This window comes from Tursiops truncatus, chromosome X, assembly GCF_011762595.2.
Source record: "Tursiops truncatus isolate mTurTru1 chromosome X, mTurTru1.mat.Y, whole genome shotgun sequence".
Lineage (NCBI taxonomy): Eukaryota > Metazoa > Chordata > Mammalia > Artiodactyla > Delphinidae > Tursiops > Tursiops truncatus.
Window position 1 is genome coordinate 76,445,824 of NC_047055.1, and position 20,449 is coordinate 76,466,272.

The 20,449-nt window shown below is 49.5% G+C and overlaps 1 protein-coding gene across 1 annotated transcript in view; it reads left to right on the forward strand.

Moving 5' to 3' along the window:
• Positions 1-796: 796 nt before the first annotated feature.
• STARD8 (StAR related lipid transfer domain containing 8) overlaps positions 797-20,449 on the forward strand; it is a 75,594-nt gene continuing 55,941 nt past the window's right edge. Inside the window, exons 1-2 of the mRNA XM_073799021.1 lie at positions 797-5,193; positions 16,554-16,587. Of these exons, the coding sequence (XP_073655122.1) occupies positions 5,149-5,193; positions 16,554-16,587 (79 nt within the window). The 5' untranslated portion in view covers positions 797-5,148. The remainder of the gene's footprint in view (positions 5,194-16,553; positions 16,588-20,449) is intronic.

Below are 20,449 nucleotides of genomic sequence, written 5' to 3' on the forward strand. Positions count from 1 at the left end.
CCTGGCACTAAGGATAAGTAGGAACCACTCCTCCCCTTTGGGCAGTTTTACAATTTCCAAAGTGCTTCCACAGTCGTTAACCACTTTATATTTTGAGCCTCAACAACAGCCCTTAAAGGGGCCATTATCCCCACGTCTCCCCTGCTTTTCTGACCACCCTAGTGCAAACAACCGCCTCTCTGCCCTCCCAGCCCTATCATTTTTCATCTTCTTCCCCTGTTGTATTTTTATAGCCCCTCTCACTACCTGGCATTTTATTTAATTTTTATTACATGTTTACTTGTTTATTGTTGACAAATAAACATGGATGACAACCAAGCCATGCCTACTGGTGGAGACACACCTACTAACTGCTGCTGGGCTAGAGGGAGGAGCTGGGTTTGTTTTTTATTATTATTATTCTCCCCATGAGCCTCCTTGTGGGAGACCGCTGAGCATAAGAGTTACTTATGCAGGTTCAGGTGCCAACCTGCCAGGATTAAAAAGCTGGCTCCACCACTTGCCAACTATATGGCCTCAGGCAAACGTCACTGAACTGCCTCTGTTTCCTCATTTCTACCTACCACTCAGGAGTTCTGTGAGGGTTAATGAAGCAATCCATGAAAAGCATTTGGAGGGGTGTCTGGCACAAAGTAAGTGCTTAATGCATTGTTAGCTATGATTGTGGTTATTTTGTTAGAACTCGTCATTATACTTTTTTCTTATTGTTCTATTGTTATTTATTTTATTTCATCCTCCTCCTCCTCATTATTATTACTCTTATTTTGGTTTCTTCTCCTTGCATGTATTTTTCTTCCTCCAGCCCTAAGGATGCATGGTAGATGGGGAAATGAAGGCCCAGAAGCCCAGCGGTGGCTTGTCCGAGGTCTCAGAGTTCACCAAATTACCAAGAAGACCACAGCTTCTTGCTTTCCCTGAGCCTGGGACTCGTGGGAGACCTTTTGGCCACTGTGGCAGACTCTGGGTCAAGCTGCACAAGCTGAGTGGTGCCAAGCTCAAGGAGACCGACACTTCTGGGCTAGACTTGGTGCTGTGGGGTCTACTATCTAATGTTGCCCAGGACCCGGACACTACTGATCTCCTTCCTGCAAGGCTGAGACCTTTTGATCCCAGCTGTAGGCCGAGCCCCATCTCTGGCATTTCTCCAGGCACTGGGCAGCCCCAGGCGCACCTGCTGGAGTCAACATCAGAGCCTTGCTGTGGCCTGGCCCTGGCCCTGCATCCTGGTTCAAGTCACAGGGCTCTGACTAGTAACAGTGACCAAGTCCCCACTTTGATCCCTGGTTCCATCCTTGGTGACCTGAGAGCTGAGCCCTGCTTTGCCTTTACTGGTCCCCTCACAGACTAGAGTCTGGCCCTTTTTCCCCTGCTGGAATCCTGCCACTGCAGACAGACACCCCACTCCAGCTGCCACATCTTCAGTCGTCCCCTAGAGTACTTTGCGTTTCCTGCCCGTGGACTCCTTTTCAGTTGCCATGCTCTCCCCCAAGACACTGTATGAGACTGAAGACCTCCACTGCCTCCCTGAGAGTCCCCACTCCTGGTTGTCGCCTCAGCTCCCCAGAGAGCCCGTCCTGCTTGCTTTCCTGCAAGTGTAGCAAGGCTTACCCTGTAGTGCCTGCCCAGGTCCTGCCATCTCTCAGGGCATCCAGGTTTGCTGAAGCCATTATCCCATGACAAAGAATTTCATTCACCCACCAAGCCTGGCAAAGAAGTTCTAAAGCATTCACTGCCACTAACACAGGGTCTCCCTGAGTCATGTCTATGGGCCATCCTGGAGCCCTAGGAGGTCTCCGCTGTGTCATTGGCCCACAACTTGTTCCAAGCCTGTTTTCTTCTTTCTCCTGCCCTGTTTCTCAGTCCCCTTACCCTCATCTGTGACTCCTTCTCCCTTTCCCTCCCCTCCCTTGCTGGCCAATTTTCCACCCTGTGCTTAGCCCTGCCAGCTTCTCTCTGACCTGTGAGGGCCAAGACAGCAGCCCTTTTGTCAGAGCATTTGGAGCTACTACTTCATGTAGGAAATCGCTCATGTGCTGGGCCGATAATGACCAACAACCCTGCTGATAATCAGATGCTCGTGGGATTCAGTCCTTGGTCGCTACTACTTCCTGTGAGGCCCTGCCAAGCCAGTGGTGGCCTTGAGCGGCCGTCACACTTAGAAATGAAACCGAAGGCCTCTCCAGAGAGGTGGAGTGGGTTGGCCCAAGGTGAGCTCTGCTGGGCCTGGCTAGGAAATGTAGCAGAGCTTGGTCCTTGGGGAATTTCGTGTCCCCTGCCCTGCCTCTGACTCTCAGCCTATCAAGCTGGCTGGGGTAGGGGCCACAGGAGCTAGGAGGTGCCAAGCTGACCTACTTATGGGCAGAGCCACCGTGGCAGTGGGCAGGGACACTGCGTTCCTGAGCTGGGAAGTCTGTATTTCCCACCCGAGGCCCTGGTGACTGGGAGACCAGACTTTCTAACAGCAGGAATTTCACTTCTCCAAGGGGCATCTAATGGCTTTTCTGGAGATCATATTCAGGCCTGCCTCAGTCTCTGGCTGCTTGTTAATGGTCCTGTGACACACAGAACCCTAGTCTCCATCCCATTTCCCAACCATCTCTGGGCCCCTCCCTTGGGCAGGAGGAAATTCCTGCCAAGGCAAGGGGCATTTTGTAGCAAAGAGACGATTAGCTGCCTTTCATCTGCCAAAACTCCTCATTTAAAATGGTAGTATTCTGTCTCTGGGAGAGGAATGGATAAGGAATTCCCAGTCTTTTGTGTCTGGCCTCTGTGGTGAGGAAAAGGGGGACCCACAATTTACAGATGAGGAAACAGAGGAAACAGAAATGAGGTGGCTTTCCTGAGGGCACACTGCTAGAAGGTAGCAGAACCAGCATTCAAATCTAAGTCTGTCTGGTTCCAAAGCCTCAGCTTCTTCAATAATACCGAACAACATTTCTTGAGAACTTACTGTATGCCAGGCACTATACTAAGTGCTCTAACTCATTTAATTTAAACCTCCCAACCAGATAGGTACTATTATTATCCCCCATTTTACAGGTGGGGAAACTAAGGCAGCCCAAGGTCACCCAGTTAGAAGGTAACAGAACTTGGATTTGAATCCAGGCAGTCCACCGCCACAGTTCGTGGGCTTAACCAATGCATGCTAATATCCTCAAGGCTAAACTGGCGTGAGAGGCCCAGAACTGCAACCAAAGTCTCCTGGTCTCTCAGGTCAGTATGCTGTGCATTATTGCCTCCTGAATGAATGTCCAAAGGCACAGCTGGTGCACCGCCCCCCAGGGGCCTGAATCTAAAGAAGGGGGTCATTCTAGGAGGCCTGGGTTCCTGCCATGCAGCCTCCATGGCTCTCCATCCTCAAACATCTGGCTGTGGGGGAAGAGGAGATACGCTTCCAAGGAGGGAACACTGCTCCACTCTTGGTCCTTGTGTTACTCGCCTGCCCCAGGCAGGGTGCTTCCCCTCATAAGCGTGTGTGCAGTTGGAGGTAGGTGGGAAGGACCCACTTGCCTTGCCTCTGACTGACTATCATTCTGACAGGGCCCAAAAGAACAAACATCTGAGACGGCCCAGAGGCTAGAGAGAAGGTGAAAGATTCGTTATCACAACCTCCCCAGGGTCCAAATGAGGAAACAGAGGGCCACAGAGTAAGTTGTAAGCAGAGGTGGAGGGATCCTTACAGACCCTCAAGACAAACCTTTGGACCAAACCACAGATGAGGAAAGTCCTCAAACATAGGCAGAGCCTTGCTCAAAGCAGGCTTAAGATCTTCTAGGGCCCCAGGATTTGGCCCTTTGCCTAACCAGCTAGAGTCTTAGAAAGGGAAGCGAGGCCAGAGGGAGTAAGTTATTCTGGGACTGTGATGACATGTGCCCCAAGAGACCCAAGCCCGGCCCTCTGCCATGGGGTCCCTGAGAGCCTTCTGGCCACCAGCCATGGCACCTTGCCTGCTGAGGCTTGGGGGCAGGGGGGATCACTGCTTCTTAATGGCTTCCTGCCCAGAAAGCTTCTAGAAGTGCCTGATGCTAACTCTGTTTCCACTGAAAGAGCTGACTTCAGTGCATCCAGAGGGTTTAAGATCAGATTCCAGGCTAAACTGAATGTGGAGAGTTCTGAGCATGGAAGTAGATAAGGAAGGGAAGCCATCATCGCCTTAGAAGATGTTCAGAAAAGGACATATAGCCAGGCTATCTGATCTGGGAGAGAGCTGTGTTGCCCTGAGGCAGGGGGATGGAGGAAATGACCTTTGAGGGCTGGGATTCTCTTTGGGGCATTCCCTGGCTTCCCATGGATGCCCAGGGGCAGCACACTAGTTCTGAGAGGAGCAGTAACTGTCCAGAAGGGACTTTCTTCCAGACTTGCCCTGTACCTAACTCCAAACAGGCGCCATACAACAAACTTGACACTTAGCAACCTGTGAGCCCGCCTCTCATTGTACAGCTGGGAAAACTGAGGCCCAGTAAGGAGGGGTCTCCCCAAAGTGCCAGAGTGACTCATGATTCATGACGTTAGAGCGGGGTGGGAGAATGACCCTGGGACCCAGGGCCCAGAGCCTCCTGTCAGAGAAGGTTTCCTAAGGCCACAGACTTTCCCCTTCTGTGACTGTCTCCACACCAGCCTGGGTCCTGCCCAGGTTGAGGGCTCTCCTCCCTGGGTCCTTTTCCTTGGCACTCTTTCCAATGCCCCTGTGCAGTCTGGGTTCTACCCAGAGGCCCCCAGGAAGGGCTGGTGTGTCATTTGCAGGAGGCAGCGTGCAGGTGGCGGGACCGGCGGGTGAGCCACAGTGGGCGGACGCTCCAAGCTTCGGAACTGTAATGTTTGGGGAATTTCAACTGGCATTGCTGTCCAGTCCCAGCCAACTGGTTAACGGTGCCGAGTTTGAATCAGTGACCCGCCTCCTGGTCCCTCCTCCTCAGCCTCTCTTCCTCCCTCCCTCGGGCCCTCCAGGAGGCGCCTGGAGTGCAGGCGAGCTGAGCTCAGGCCGCTGCTCTCCGCCTCCTCCCTCTCCGAGCTGAGCTGGCTGATGGAGCGCAGGGCTAGGGCTGGCTCTTGCCGAGACCCTGGTCCCGGGTAGCCTGGTCCCCGGAGAGGGAGAGGCCTGTGCCCAGCAGAGCTCTGCTGGGCCCTGCCAGCTCCCCTCACCCCACCATGCCTCTGTTGGACGTGTTTTGGGCTTGCTTCAGGAAAGTGAAGGTAAGAGGCTACCCAGACCCAGCCCAGCCCACTGCTCTGGTTCGAAGGAGGCAGCTGGGGACCACTGTGTGCTGGCTGGAAGGCAGATGGGCTTCTGAGACTACCTTGGAGCTAGAAAGGCTTGGGTTCAAGTCTTGCCTTTGTCACCAGCTCTGTGATCTTCTGCTGCTTTCCCACGAAAATAAGTCGGCTAGCTGGCTCTTCTTCTAAAACCTACCTCTGTTGCTTCCCTGGCCTTGTCACAAAGGCAAGAATCTTAACCTCTCTGAGCCTCTGTTTCCTCAGCTTTAAAATAAAGACAATAGAGACACCAACCTTATAGGGTGGTGAGGTTGGTGTTATTGTTTACATATTAAATGTATTCAAATATAAGAGATAATATGTGTAAAGTTCCTAGCGTAATGCCTGGCATGTGGCATCCATACCATGTGAGTAATGGTAACTATTATTATGATTATTGTTACTAATTTCCTTCAACATATATGAAGTACCTACTCTGTGCTAGGCACCATAGGAGTTACACAAAAAACAAAAGGGACATGGCTTCTGTCTAGGCACCATAGGAGTTACACAAAAAAACAAAAGGGTCATGACTTCTGTCCTCAGAAAGGAGGTAAGAAAATGACAAATCTTTATCAGGCACCTACCATATGCCAGACACTCTGGTAGACGGTTAGTGGACCAATAAATGTTTGCTGAGTGCCTGCTGCATCCTGGACACGGGGAATATACGAGCACAGCATCACCCATGAGGATGTGGAGGGCATGGTTTCTGCTCTAGAAAACAAGGGAGCTGATATTTATTTAGTATCTGGTATGTATCAGACATAGGCACTTTCAGTCCGTAAACTGTGGTGGTGATTTTCACCACAAGCCATTGTTTTTCTGCTTTTATAGATGGGGAATGGACACTGTGAATGATTAAGAAATATTTACAAGGTCATTCAGATATGACTGGCAGAGTTGGGATCTGAACTCCTAAGTAAGTCCATACTCTTCTTGACAGTATATGGCTTCCCACAGCTGAACTCGGTAGGGAGACTTTTAAACAACTAGCCTGACTATACAAGACAGGATGAAAGTCAAGCTGGGATCCTTGGAGGGACTTGGAAAGGTTTCACAGGAGGTCACATTTGGGCTGAGCTTGAAGGAAGAGAAAAGTTTGTCAGTCCAAAAAGGGGGGAAGGGCATTCCAGGCATGCCTGGCAGAGGGAACTTCATAAGCAAGAGTCTGGAGGCAGTCAAGTTCTGGGTTGGGGGAGGGGCTGGTTTCATCATGTGCCTTAAGTGCCGGGTTCGAGGGGAGAGGAGCTAGAGAGAGGGAACCAGGGGCTGCCTCCCATACAATTTGGAATTGATCTGTGTGTTCATCGTCCTCACCTAGTGAGGGTCCCAAATGAGCTTTTCACTCATCTGCGGTAAAACGGGAGAAGAATGGGGCTGATGCAGTGCAGTTTTCAGAAAGCTAAATTAATTCAACTCAAAGGACTATTCTTATTTAGAGATTATAATGACCTTCTTACAGGGGTGGGGTTCAAATGATCTTTCTCTTATGAAATAGGAGTGTGAGGTTTTTAGAATACCTGTCCTCAGCAAAATAAAAAAGTTTGCAACACCCTGACTGTTGCCCTCCTCATTTATTTAAAAATTATCTTCCTTGTTCATGAAATTCCAGAGTCTGGGGACTGCTGTTTTAGGGGATGGGGGGATTTCAGTAAAGTAAGGATATAATTAAGTGGACAGTTTTAAGAATAGCACTCCAGCAGCCTTGGATAGAAATGGTGTGGAGGGGCCCAAGTAGTGACGCAAAGGCCAGGAAGGTGGCTGCGATGGCAGTGGGGATGGGTGGGGAGGGGATGATGGGGGATGGGTCTAATGATAAGAACAGGACAAGTGGGAAGTGAAAGTACCCGTGAGGTTGGATGCCAGACTGGCACCACTGTCCACTCTCTGGAGAGCCATTCTGGGTGCTTGGCATGGATTTAAATCCCTTTGCACTCATTACTCCAATCTGTCAGACTCCCAGCAAATGCTCCCAACCCATGTCAGCCTCCTAGAAACTGTTGGGGCCGGACAGCCCCAAGAGAAAGTCAGGGCCCTTTATCCCAGGTCCCAGACACTAGCACACATGCACACATTCACTCATGTGCATGTCCACAAAGATGGAGCCTACACATGCGTTTCTGCACACTCTCAGCTACACACACATATGCATAGACACGCCATTCAAGCGTATGCACACACACATATGCACATAGAGACAAACACACACACAATCACATATGCACACACAGATATTACATATCCACAAGCATGTAGACTCACATACGTGCCCACATGCACATACAGAGGTAGGCACGCCCGCACACAAATACATACCCTCCCATGCACGAGCTTGCAGGCACACACACAATTATGGAGGCATACAGAAGCATGCACACGGTGGAAAGGCACATGTGCACACACAGTGTTGTGGCAGATGCGAATCAACACATGGTTAGATCTCAGGGGTAAGAGGCAGCCTGCCAGACTAACGCACACCTTGAGTTTTGTGTCTCTTTTTCCAACGCTGCTGCTTTGAGGCCTCAGGGGCATGGGCTGCTCTGAGCCACCCTCCCTCTCTGAGCCAGCTCCCCTCCTGAGCAATTGCATGGCTGTGCGGGAGGGGAGCTGTGGCAAATGCAAGAGCTGCCTGCAGAGAGGGGCATGGCTGTGGCCAAGCCTGCTATAGCTGAAAGGGCCATCTCAGACGTCTCATTCGACCTTCTCGTGGTCCTAATAGGGAAACCGAGCCCCCAGCATCCTGCACCACATGGAGCTGTCCATCAACTGAGGAGGTTTGAGGAGGGAGGAAGCAGAGAAACTTAGAATCCCAGCCCCCACCCCATACACACAAGCACACATACTAGCTGTGTGCGTTTGAGCAAGTCCTTTCTGAGCCTCAGCTTCCTTGCCTGCAAAATGACACTATTCGGAGCCTGCCTCACAGAGATGATCTGAGGATTCGGGGAGGTTGTGTCTTTAAAGTGCCTGGCGTGGAGTAGGTGGTCAACACACATGACTTGTTGGAAACAGATTTCAGAACTGTACACCGGGGGTGTCAAAGCAAAGAACAAGGTTATTCCATGTTTGGCAATTCCAGGGTTCAGGTCTCAGGTCTTGTCTTCTCCTTTGCCACAACTCCCCTTCAGCCCTCTCCTCTGGCCCTGTCTGACTCCAGGACCAGAAACAACCTGTTTGGGAGCGGAAGGATGACATCTCAGTGATACTGGGAAGGTGGCGAGAGGTCAGGCCAAGGCCCAGAACTGCTTTGAGCTGCACTGGGGTTAGGGGTAGCCAAGGGGCAAGGCGTTTGGATGTGAGATGAACCCAGTGTAAATAGTTCCGTCCGTGTCTGATGTATCTTCCCTGGACACCAATGAGTGTTGAGAAGGTATCCATGACTTCTCAGCAGAGTACCATATATGCATGCGAGTCCCCCCAGCTTCACACTCACACGCGTACACACGGGACCGTTTCTCTGATGTGTCCTTTTGCCCCATTCCAGCAACTAGCATGGTGTGATGCACATAACGAGTGCCTGGAACATGGATACTCTTTCATGTTACTGTCTTTGTATCAGGTGGGCATATCAAGTCCTGGAGGGTACTGGCCTGGCAGGTAGAGAATCCAGCTGGAGCTCCATCTCAGCCATGACCTCTAGGTGACTTTGAAAGGGACAATACTCCCTGCTGGCCCTCAGTTCTTTCCCCTTATAACAGAGGTAGATAGTCACACAATATCAGAGATGGCAAGGTCCATAGAGGTCATCTGTTCCTTCATCCCTTTTCCTCCCTCCAAACTACCGATGAGGAAACTGAGGCTCAAAGAGGGGAAGAGATGTGCCCAAGGTCACACACGGTGTCAGGACATAGTTGGATCCACACACGGTCTGCGTAGTAGACTGTAGTCTCCCTACTGCTCTGTGGCAAAATCCAAACCCAGCTCGTCTCTGGTAGAATATAACAGCAATACCAGCGGGACATGCCACACACATGCACATAAAGGCATGTGGTAATAACACTGTCTCACCTAACTGCTTCTATGGGAGACAAAGCAAATCACAGATAGAAAATTCCCTTGTAAACTAGGAAGCTTTGTCAAGGTTGGCCACCCAGTTATAGTCCAACAAGCGACACCATGCTTTTCCCCAGTCATGTGCTCACACAGCCTGGCATATGACTGCAGATGTGCACAAGGGCTCTCCTGAGTTCACCCAAGGACACACTCTAAAGCACCACCTAGTCCTCAAGGCAAAAGGATGGCAATGGGCACTGGCAAGGTAAGATGGGGAGCAGGAAGCAAGGCTTTGACTCTGACTCATGTGTTGGACACAAATTCTTACTTTGCCTTTAGCTTCTTTGGTACCAAAAGGAGTATGAGTGGGGGCTGCTGGTGGTAGAGGACAGGCCTGATGATATGGCTGGTGGAGGCAGAAGAAGTGGAAAAGCCTGCAGATTGGCAGTGCCAGGGTTTTTTTCCCCTGCCCAAAGCCCTATAGAAAGTTAGAACTGATATTAGCTACATTTATAGAGCACACAGTATGTGGTAGACATTGTTCCAAGCCCTTGACATATATTAACTCATTTCACCATCACAATCACTCTGCAAGGTGAGTACTATTATTCTCATCATCCTCATTTTACTGAAGCACAGAACTTTTAGGAAACTTATCCAAGGTCGCACAGCTATTATGTGATAAACTTGGGATTTTAAACGCAGGTAATCGAAGTCCAAAACCCATGTTCTATCCACTATGTTTATGTAATCTCTGCCTCAGTTTTTTCCACCTATAAAATGAGGGGGTTAGATTGATTTATCTCTGAAAGTCCTTCCAGCTCCGGTACTCTCATTATATTTAATATTGTTGACTGAAAAAAAAAGCAGGACTCTTGCATCTTCCCATACATAGAAAAGTGCTAAATGCATTAACTTGAGATGTCTGGTTTTCTTTAATTAACGGTAATCCTTTGATGTTCCAACTTCTTTGTTGCAAAAACCCCATATAGCCAGGGTTCTCCCTTACCTCTTCAGAACAGTCCTTCAGAACTGTCTGAGAGGCTGTCTTCCAGGCTTGAAGTCCTCAGAAAGACTGCCAAATAAAACGTAATTCTCAACTTTTAGGTTGTGCGTTTCTTCTCTGAACCTTTAAGCCAAGTGAAAAAAAGAACTGCTCCCAAATGTCAGTGATTTCTACTCAAGGTCCCTGGGGAGTGGAGCTGAGCCCAGGTTCGGAGAAATGAAACTGCCCTGGAGGCTGGTCCTCCCAGCAGCTCCTAGGGCCGGAGAAGAGCTGGAGGGCTGGGAAGCTCTGGGAGCCAGGGCCTGGCCTGCATTTCCAAATCACTAGTAACAATAACAGGGAGCAGCAGCTCAGGCAGTCTGTGCTGGGATGTGGGGTCAGAGGTTTCACAGTGGGGTTGGGGAGTGGAGCTCCTTGACTGCATCCCTTTGGCCCACCCCTGAGCTGCCGCTGCCGCTAGGGACCTTGGAGTCCAGCTAGACCAGCAGCTCCAAGGCTGCAGCTGCCAAGGGACAGAGGAAAGGAAGTTCTGCATTTGGGGAATAGGGCTTGAGGCCCTGGAAATGAACATGGGTTGAGGACTTTCCCTGGCCTTTCCAGCTACTCTGGCTTCGGTCCCCCTGAGAGTTGAGAGAAGAATGTGGTATAATGATACAATGTAGTAGCTGCCGGAAATGGAATGCTGACCCACAAGCCCAGCTTCGGCCTCTTCTTTCCCTCTCTGACTCTCGGTTTCCTCATCTACAACATGGGGATAATAGTCTCCACTTCAAAATTGGTTGCTCTAGGTGATTCTGGGTTCATAGCTTGGGCCCTCAGTTTCCTCATCCATAGAATAGGGAGAAATTCTACCTGCCTGAGGAGAGCCTAGATTTGGGGACATCCTGTGGAGATAAAGACAGTAGGAAACACTGATGTTACTACACTGAGGCTTTGAAAGTGAGTTGTTTAAGCCGTTCCCCTCACTCCTCCTATCCCCACCCCTACTCCCACCCTGGGCCAAATTAGTTCAGAGTCTGGGAGAGAGTCCCCATTCCACCCTGGAACCATTGCGTCTCCTCCCTCCAAGTCCCTTCCTGCACTCACCCCATCTAAGGCCCCTCTCCTAGAAGGACTCCCAAGCTCTGGGCAGGAAGGAGTGTCCCTGTTGGCTGGTGGGAAAGTTAAGTCTTTGGGATGTGACATTCCTGAGATTATCCAGAGAACCCCTGGGGGTTGCAGCTGCACTCTCTCTCCTCTCTGGCCCGGCTCTCTGCCTGCTGTGGAGGAGGGGAGGGCAGTAGGTCACGAGGCTGGAGAAGGCTGGGGGGAAAGGGGCTCAAAGGCAAGGAGCCAGGCCTGGAGTGGCCCTTCAGGCCAGGTGAGGAGTAGGGAGTGGGGAAGGAGCAAAGGACACCCCACCAGGACTGGCAGGAAGGGATCAGGGCAAAAAGAGCCCAAGGCAGCAGGCTATCTGTCACAGGGTGAGTTATAAAATGATATACAGATCAGCATTCCTAAGGCTACAGGTCGGATCCCCTCTTGGGGGTGGATGAGTGGGGTATTAGACCATGGTAGTTCTGGTGGGTGGGAAAGGAGAGTCAGGACTTCTGAGAGGCTCACATTCCAAGCTAGTCTGGGACAGCTCGCACCCTCAGAGAAGGGAAAAAAATCCCCTCTGGGGATTCCTCAAAGTGCTGTCCCAGATTGAGTTCTACAAAGGCCATCTCGAAGTCATTTCTTCCAGTGTCTTTTCCCAGCTGGGACTGTCCCTCACCCTATTCCTTGTGATGGAAGGATAAGAATGGTCAGGGACCCACTTATTACAGGCAACAAGTCTGAGGCCCGGCAAAGAACTGGTCAAAGGCATGTGGTCAGGCCCAGAATGCCTGATGTCACTCAGTCCCACTTTAAACCATGTCTCCCCTGTCCTTCCCAGGGGAGAGATTGGCATCCCTCAGGGCTGTAGCATCTCACTCACAGCAGATATCACACCCTGAACATGAGCACATGTTCCCAGGCCATGGAATGGGGTTTAAAAGTGACACCATGACACTAATACTCCAATTGAGGCTCAATCCAGCCCCAGCATGCACACTGCAGTCCATGTACCCAGCTACCTTCAAGCTGTACTGTGAGCTCCTTTAAGGACCCAGCCTGTGTCTTATCCACCCCTGTGTCCAGTCCGACACAGCCTCTATTTTAGGCCCAGCCTAGAGGAAGTTGGCTGAGTGCATAGAATATATATGTACTCTCATGCACATACAAGGAGCCAAAGCCACTGCACCTTCTCCCGACGGAGAGACCCCAAGAGACAGAGGAATCAGCTACCAAGGGATCAGGGGAGTCTGCTTCTCACAGTGGCCATAGTCTGTGTTGGCAACACACAGGCTGGGTCTGAGGGCAGTGAGAGCCCACTCAGGAGGGAGGGAGGGGTCAGGCTGTGAATAGGGCTCTGTGTGGCCCAGCTGAGAGGACTGGGGGAGGCTGGAATGTCAAGAACGTGCTCTCATGACCAGATCCAGGCTGGGGCCTGTGGCACAGGGCTGGCCAGGGGTTGAGGGGGAGCAGGGAAGCCAGGCAAGGAAAGGACGAAAAGTCCCCACCAGCCTGTGCTCAGATAGCAGGGTAAGGGCTGGGCATAGAGGATGCTGGGAGAGCAAGCTCCAAACCCGCCAATGATGCTGAGGACTCCTCAGGTCTGGACAAAGCCTGTCAGTAGCCTTTGCTACTCCAACCACCCCTCTCAGATCCCGCAACTTCTCACCCAGCAACCAACTTCCTGTTTCCATCCCCCTTTGGGCTGTGGCCCTCTTTTTTCACTCTTTGAACAGGATTCCCTTTTTCTGTCAAAAACTCTGGATCTGTCTCTTTCTGTCTAGCCACTCTGTCTCCCACTAGATGGCAAGCGCCTCATGCGTAAGGTCCATATCTGCTTCTGTGCAAGTTTGTATCTGCAGGTCCACCACAGGACCTACTGCATAGTTCTGAGTCGATGCTGCACACAGGCTTCAAATCCAAGAGATTCAGAGCGAGATTCATTACAAAAGGAAGATTCCCCTCCCACTTACCCCCAACCAGGCCTTTTGCTCTGTTCCTGACCTCAGTTAATAGCACCTCCATCCACCTGGTTGCCCAGGCCAGAAACCTTGCTTGGACTCATCCTTGACTCCTCTCTTCAACTCCCATATCCTGTCATTTACTGTGGTTCCATTATATAGACAGTTCATATACTGGTCCCCTCCTTTCTATCCCAAAGGCCACTGACCCTATCTGCTCCAGCCTCCCCGTGTCAAGTTTTGCCTAACCTTCCCCACCCCCATTCCCAATGAATTCCTCACTCAACAGATAGAGTAACATTCTGAAACATAAACCTGACTCTGTTACTCCCCTGATTAGGCCCCTTCAAGAGCTCCCCACTGGGCTCTGGATAAAGTTCAAGTTCTATCACATTGACCTACAAGGTTCTTCATGATCTGGCCCTGACCACTGCTCCACACATAGTTCTTACTCTCTGTCTGGCACTCTGCTCTCCAGCCAGACTATACACAGTTCCTTAAACCTCATGCTTCCACACCTCTTTGACTTTTTTTTTGCTCTTCTGGCCATGCTTTTTTTCCAGTACTTACATGGAATTGTGATGATTTGTACTTGTGGCCTACCCCCTTGTCCCCACCTGGCTGTGAATTCCTCAAGGGCGGGGAACATGTTTAATTTATCTGAATCCCTGGGTACCTATCAAAGGGCCTGGCCTTTAGAGGCTCATAGTAAATGAACGAATGAATGAATGAATGGCACACTGGATGGGAAGACTGTCACCACCAATCCCGGCCTTGTTCCAGAGTGCCTATTTCTGCAACTGCTGGACTCCTGGCTCCTCTGTCCAGAATCTCCACATGACAGGAATATGTTCTACAACCCAGAAACAAAAAGAACCTTTGCCCTGTAGCAAAATTCTCTGATGTAAAAGTTCATACCTCAGTTTCCCCTGTAAGCCTCTCAGCTACCAAAATAGCACCAAGATCAGGGCCCAAAGACAAGTGGGTTTCATGGTCCTGGTCTAGGCCAGGTTATCCTGGACCCAGAGTGAAAAAGAATAGGATGCAATAAAACTGGGAGCCCCATAAGCCTAAACTGTAAACTTGGTTCTGCCATTTACTAGCTGTGTGGCCTTGGGAAAGTCATTTCTCTTCTCTGGGCCTCATGTTCTTTATGTGTCACATGAGTATAAGAAAACCTACCATGTTTGTGATAGCCAAACACGTTTACTTATTTGTAACCTGTAAATTCCTGTGTAAATTTAAAGCTTAATTAGCTCCTGAACGATCTTTAATTCTCTTAAACCTATGGTGCGTTGGGGGTAGGGTGGGAGACGAGGGAATTTAATAAGACTAGAACAGGATTACAGAGTAACAGTGTGCCCTACCCATCAGTTCATCTCCTAATATTCCAGAACTGTCACATTTAGAACCTCACAAGGCCCTGCTTCCACCTTCCCTCCCACCCCCTCAGCCTTTTTTTTTTAACTCCCCTTTTGTCCACCACTGAGAATTATATTGACTTGCTTAATCATGGGTCCACTTTGGAACTTTATAGGAGAATTTCATATCTTTCTTTCTCGATTGGTCTTTCCCCTCTCTTCACACCTATCTCATTCTAGAACTGTCCATGTCCCTCACATTAACATCCCTTGTGGACTTTTCCAATGAACAGTCAGGGGGGACACCTCCTACCCCTACACTCTCTTGTGGCCAATTGTGGGTTGGAGATTCACCAGATTTTGTCGTGTGGTCTACAAGGGTGGATCTGACTTTTGGTCATTTCAGAGTGATCTAGAGCTGAGATTAATGTCCTGGGACTAGAAATCATTGTAGTCAAGTGTCTGCACCTGGTGTGATGATCATTGTGCAGTGATAAGACAGATAAAAAGTACTGTGGCAACTCCTTTCCTTATAATATTTTGGTTGGCTTAGAGACTAGCTGCATGAAGCCAGGAGAATAGGCAAGAAAACCCTTCTACCTCTAAGAGGAGCCCTTCTTTCTTTCCTTAACTATTGAATTCACATCTATACCACTATCATTTTAGCCCAAGCCACCAACATTGCTTACCTGCACTACTGCAAAAGCCTCCTAAGAGACCTCCCTGCTTCCTCTGTAGCTCCAAAATCCATTCTCCACACAGCAGCCAGAGTGATCTCTCTACGATGGAAGTAAGATCTTGCCATTCTCCTGTTCTATGCCTTCCAATGGCTACCTACCATCGTTTGAATCAAAGCCAAAATCCTCACCCTGGCCTTCAAAATCCTGCAAAATTTGGTCCTTGACTCTCTCAACCTCTGTTTGGAACGTTCTGCACCCAGATAGTCACATCGCTGGCTCCTTCTTGTCACCCAGGCCTTGCTCAAAGTTCAGCTCCCCTGAGAGATGCTCTCTGGTCACCTTTTCTAAAGCAATCCCCACCTATTCTGTCTACCCTATCATTCTCTACTTCATCATGTTTTTTAAAGTTTCTCCTTCTTGGTTCTTAGAGATGTCTGTGATTTCCTTATTGATTTATTTGTTTACCTATTTATTGTTTGTCCCTGCTCCATGAGGACAGGGACCTTATCTGTCTAAATCTATGCTATATCCTTAGCATCCTATTATAGTGTCTTGTAGGGCATCGGTGCTCTATAAATATTTGTTGAATAAATTAATTTATAATATTGTTTATCATTTAAAAATGCTTTTGTGTATATCAATTTCTCACAAAATCTGTGACGTTGGGATTATTACTATCCTAGACTTATGGATGCAGAAAGTGAGTTTCAAGAGGTTATGGGTGATGTCCAATGTTATATAACCAATAAATAGGGGAAGGTGGCCCTGAACTTCAGCTTTCCAGTTCCAATTACTGCTTTTCCCACCAACATACCTTGCTTCTAACCTGGTTGATGCTATACCAAGGATGGCATGTTCCAAGCAAATGCTGACTGATTCTTTGATAATTTTTATTGTCAGGCCTTGGAACGGTACTGTGACCTGCACAGACTGCCTCTGATCTCCTGACTTGGGGGTGCTCTTATTCCATGAGAATGACATGAAACAGAGGAGTCAGCCAGTGGAGTGGGAGAAAGTAGTATGCAGTGGGCAGTCAGGAGTCTGGGCTTCTAAGCTCCACTTTGCTCCCTACTTGTACTCCATTTTCCTTTTCTGTGGGCCTCCATGTGTCTTCCTGTAAAATGGGTAGATTGAACTTGCTGACTTCATAGATTCCTTCCAGTTCTGATATTGTGTAGGGCTCTGCAATGCCTTAATTTCTTCTCTGTTTCCTTTACAGTGCTTCCCATTGCTGCAGGGGAGGAAGAATGCCGGTAAGTGCATGAGGTAGGGCTCAGAAGTGGCACGCAATGGCACTGAGCTTCTCAGTGGTCCTCACAGACTAGCTGATCGGGTCCCTGGGCCGTGGAGCCGATGTCCTAGATGCTGAAGCTGGAGATGTTCTCTGTCTCCCTCCAGTGGGCATTTCCTGGGCTCCTCAGCCTGGTCTTTTGGAAGTGAGTGGGTATGCAGAACTTCTGTATTTCTCAGGTTTTCTCCAGCCAGGGAGCCAGGGGAGGATCTCCCTACAGAGCTATCAGCAAGTGGCAGCCACCCATATGCTTCCCTTGTTCTCAGATGCCTTCTTTCTACTGGGAAGTATATTAGGGTGGGAGATATGTTGGGAAAGGGAACAGGTAAGATGAGGGTGAAGGAAAGAGACTTGGCTTTTGGAGTTCAGTGTGTGATATTTCCAATGCTTACCTTGTGTGGAAGTCTACCAAGAGGGTTAGTTAGGACTGAAGGGATAAATATATATATATATATATATATATATATATATATATATATATATATATATATATATATAGGCTTGAGAGAGAAAAATCCTTCCCTTTCCTCTTTAACAAGTTTCTTTGGGGCTGACTGCTTATCTGCCTTCTGCCTCTGGTGTCCTACTTGGGTGTGGACAAGTGGGGGGCATTCTGGAGCAACTCCCTTCCATTGAAGAGGGCACAGTTGTCTAGAGGGGGATGACTTCTTTGGGGAGGAAGAGAAAGAAGGATGTTGGCCAGGAATGAATTTGCTGCCAGAGCCTGGACTCCTGGCATCAACCAGGCTCTGCTGAGGTCATCTAGGTCATCCTCCTGGCTTCAGCCCGATCTCAGCCATTTCCACTGGCTTCAGGTTTTCAGCAGGATGAGTTCAGGACTTGAATGAGCATGGCTGCTAGACAGCACTTAGGGCTGGGGGGTCATGGAAACAGAAAGACACCAATTAAGAAGCGACATGCTAAGCGCCTGTGCGAGGCATCTTGGGAAGATGTTGGAAGAGACAACCCGAGCCCTCGCTCCTGATCACCTCCCCAAGTTGTTGGAGCTGGTTTGGACACAGTCTTAGCAGGAGGCAGAGAGGGGATCTGGTTATCCCTCAAGGACTTTTCCACCTCGGACCCTGAGATCTTGGGTGGTGGCTGCTCAAAAAGAAGAGCCAGCAGGGCGAGGTGTTTATTTACATTGCCATGACAGCAGATGAGAGGGGACCTATTTTGGAGCAGGAACACTGCTTTGATCAGCATACAGCATACATCTGTTTCTCTGTGCCGCACCCCCTCCCAAGCCTCCCCTGTCACCATTCCAGGGCTTCTTGCTGAGCACAGTTCCTGCTTTGCAATAGAGACTTCTGGGGGCACAAGATCTCTGGGCTGCCCATACCGGGGGAAGGACAAACTTCTCCATTTCAGAGACACCAGCTGCAAAGGCTAAAAAGAAACCCTCAGGCCCTGAAATAGTGACGCCCCCCCCTCCCCCGAGACAAAAGCACTCTCAGCAACTGCCAAGTTGCCTCATTAGAATGTCTGTGCCAGGACGAGTTGCCAGTGCTGAATCCCGGGAGGGTGGGCACCAGGTGGTCGGGTGGTCTGTGGTTTCTAGAGGAAAGAGGAGTGTCTTTTAGAGGGCAGGGTCAGGCAGAAGAGATTGCCACCTGCAGAACTGAGTTGGGACTGATTTTTGTGCTACTTCTTTAGGTTAAAGTTTGAAAATGTCTATTTAAGGACAAGTGTGAACACATTGTCTCAGGCTGATCCAAAGACAATCTGGCACAAATTAAGAGTTTATGTGGATGTGGCAGGGGAAGCAGCGAGGCACTGACAATCAAAGGACCTGGATTGTATACCAAATTTCATAACCAATTCACTGCGTGGACCCAGGCATGAAACTTCCTCTCTCTGGACCAGTGTCCACATCTGTAAAATGGAGCTTATTGCATGGGGGTCTTGCATGGATCGCAAGAGGTAGAGCATTAAAACATCAAAGCACGGGCTTCCCTGGTGGCGCAGTGGTTGAGAGTCCGCCCTCCGATGCAGGGGACACGGGCTCGTGCCCCGGTCCGGGAGGATCCCACATGCAGAGGAGCGGCTGGGTCTGTGAGCCATGGCCGCTGAGTCTGCGGGTCCGGAGCCTGTGCTCCGCAACGGGAGGGGCCACAACAGTGAGAGGCCCGCGTACGGCAAAAAAAACCACAATAAAACCCCATCAAAGTGCTGAGCAAATGTGATTATTTTTGAGATACAGCTCAAGGAGGGAGATAACTCTTGGTTTGTTCAGTTATTGATTTTTTGGACTAGCTAATGACTTCACCTGTTTTAAAATTCAGGAGGTATGAAAATAAAAATCTCCCCACTTCTGTCTCTCCACCACCCAGCAATCCTCTTGGATGTGACCAATGTTACCAGCTTCTTGGGCCCTTGATGAATTTTGAAGCTCTAGAGGAAGTGAGCTGTACTAGCCAAGACTTCAGTGGAGGCTGTAGATAGATGCCTGATTTGGGTTGGGAGTAGGATTGAGGGGAGTGTGCAAAAAGGGCAATGGGGCTTCCCTGGTGGCGCAGTGGTTGAGAGTCCGCCTGCCGATGCAGGGGACGCAGGTTCATGCCCCGGTCCGGGGGGGATCCCACGTGCCGTGGAGCGGCTGGGCCCGTGAGCCATGGCCCCTGAGCCTGCACGTCCAGAGCCTGTGCTCCGCAACGGGAGAGTCCACAACAGTGAGAGGCCCGCGTACCGCGGAAAAAAAAAAGGGGGGGGGGCAATGGAGAAGGAATTGCGGGGCAGGAAATGTGGAGCAGTGGTGGAATAAGCATTTGTTTGGGAATCAAGAGACCTGGGATCCAGTCTTGACTGTATGACTCATGGCTGAATGATCTTAAGAACCTTCCCCTTTCTAACTCTCAGTGTTCTATCTGTACATTGAGCCTGTTGTGTTCTCATATGCCAGTCTTACAAGTTCCACCAGAGTAGAGCAGAAGTGGTGGAGGGGAAGACTGACCAGGGACATTTTAGAGAAGGAGAAGCCAATACACTGACTCAAAGCTGATAATTGAGTATGCTTTTCATATGTAATCTTCTTCCTATTAAGATTAGTCAATCAAAGGGTTCTCTGCCACACTACTGCTTTTGTCCTAGTGGTTTCATTGACAGAGCAAACCTTTGGCACCATCTGCACAGGAGAACATTAGGAATGTCCACTGGCTTCAACATATGTAATGCTGCCCAGGCCCAGGAGGATAGCCTGAATAAACTTTGGTCGTCCTGCTATCATGGCCCAAGAATCCACTAGCACAATGTTTCCCAAATTTCACTTATTGGTGAACCAGCTTCACAATTTTTGCCATTATTTCGTCCTGTGCCATTATGTACTTATTATGTTTCTTTAACTCAACCCGATTTTAAACAATAACCTCACTTTAAGCCGTAAATATCTATGAAATGAGGGGTTGAGGTACTAGTTACAGCTTTCCTAATGCATATTGAATTCAAAATATATCTATCACAATTCAAAACATCAGTGTATCACTCCAAACCATCCCATGCATATATACCCAGCATTGGAAACCACAGAGGTAGCGGTAACACAAACCGGCAGGTCAAGAAGGCCTTTAGACCTTTGGAGCTCACTCCAAGACTCACTAGGTGCTCCCGGGCTCCCTGCATCACTCCATACTCCTTATGCTGTGTTACTTAGGGATGAATTGCTCCTGAGATGGAAATAGGTTCTGGAACCTAAAAGGAGCCCCTTCCCTCCAAACAAAATCCACAATTCTGAACTGCCTCACAGGTATTGAAGTGAGAACACTTGAGTAGAGCACCAGAAGTTCTAGGTTCCAGTTTTGGCTCTGCCCCTGACCAGCTGTGTGACT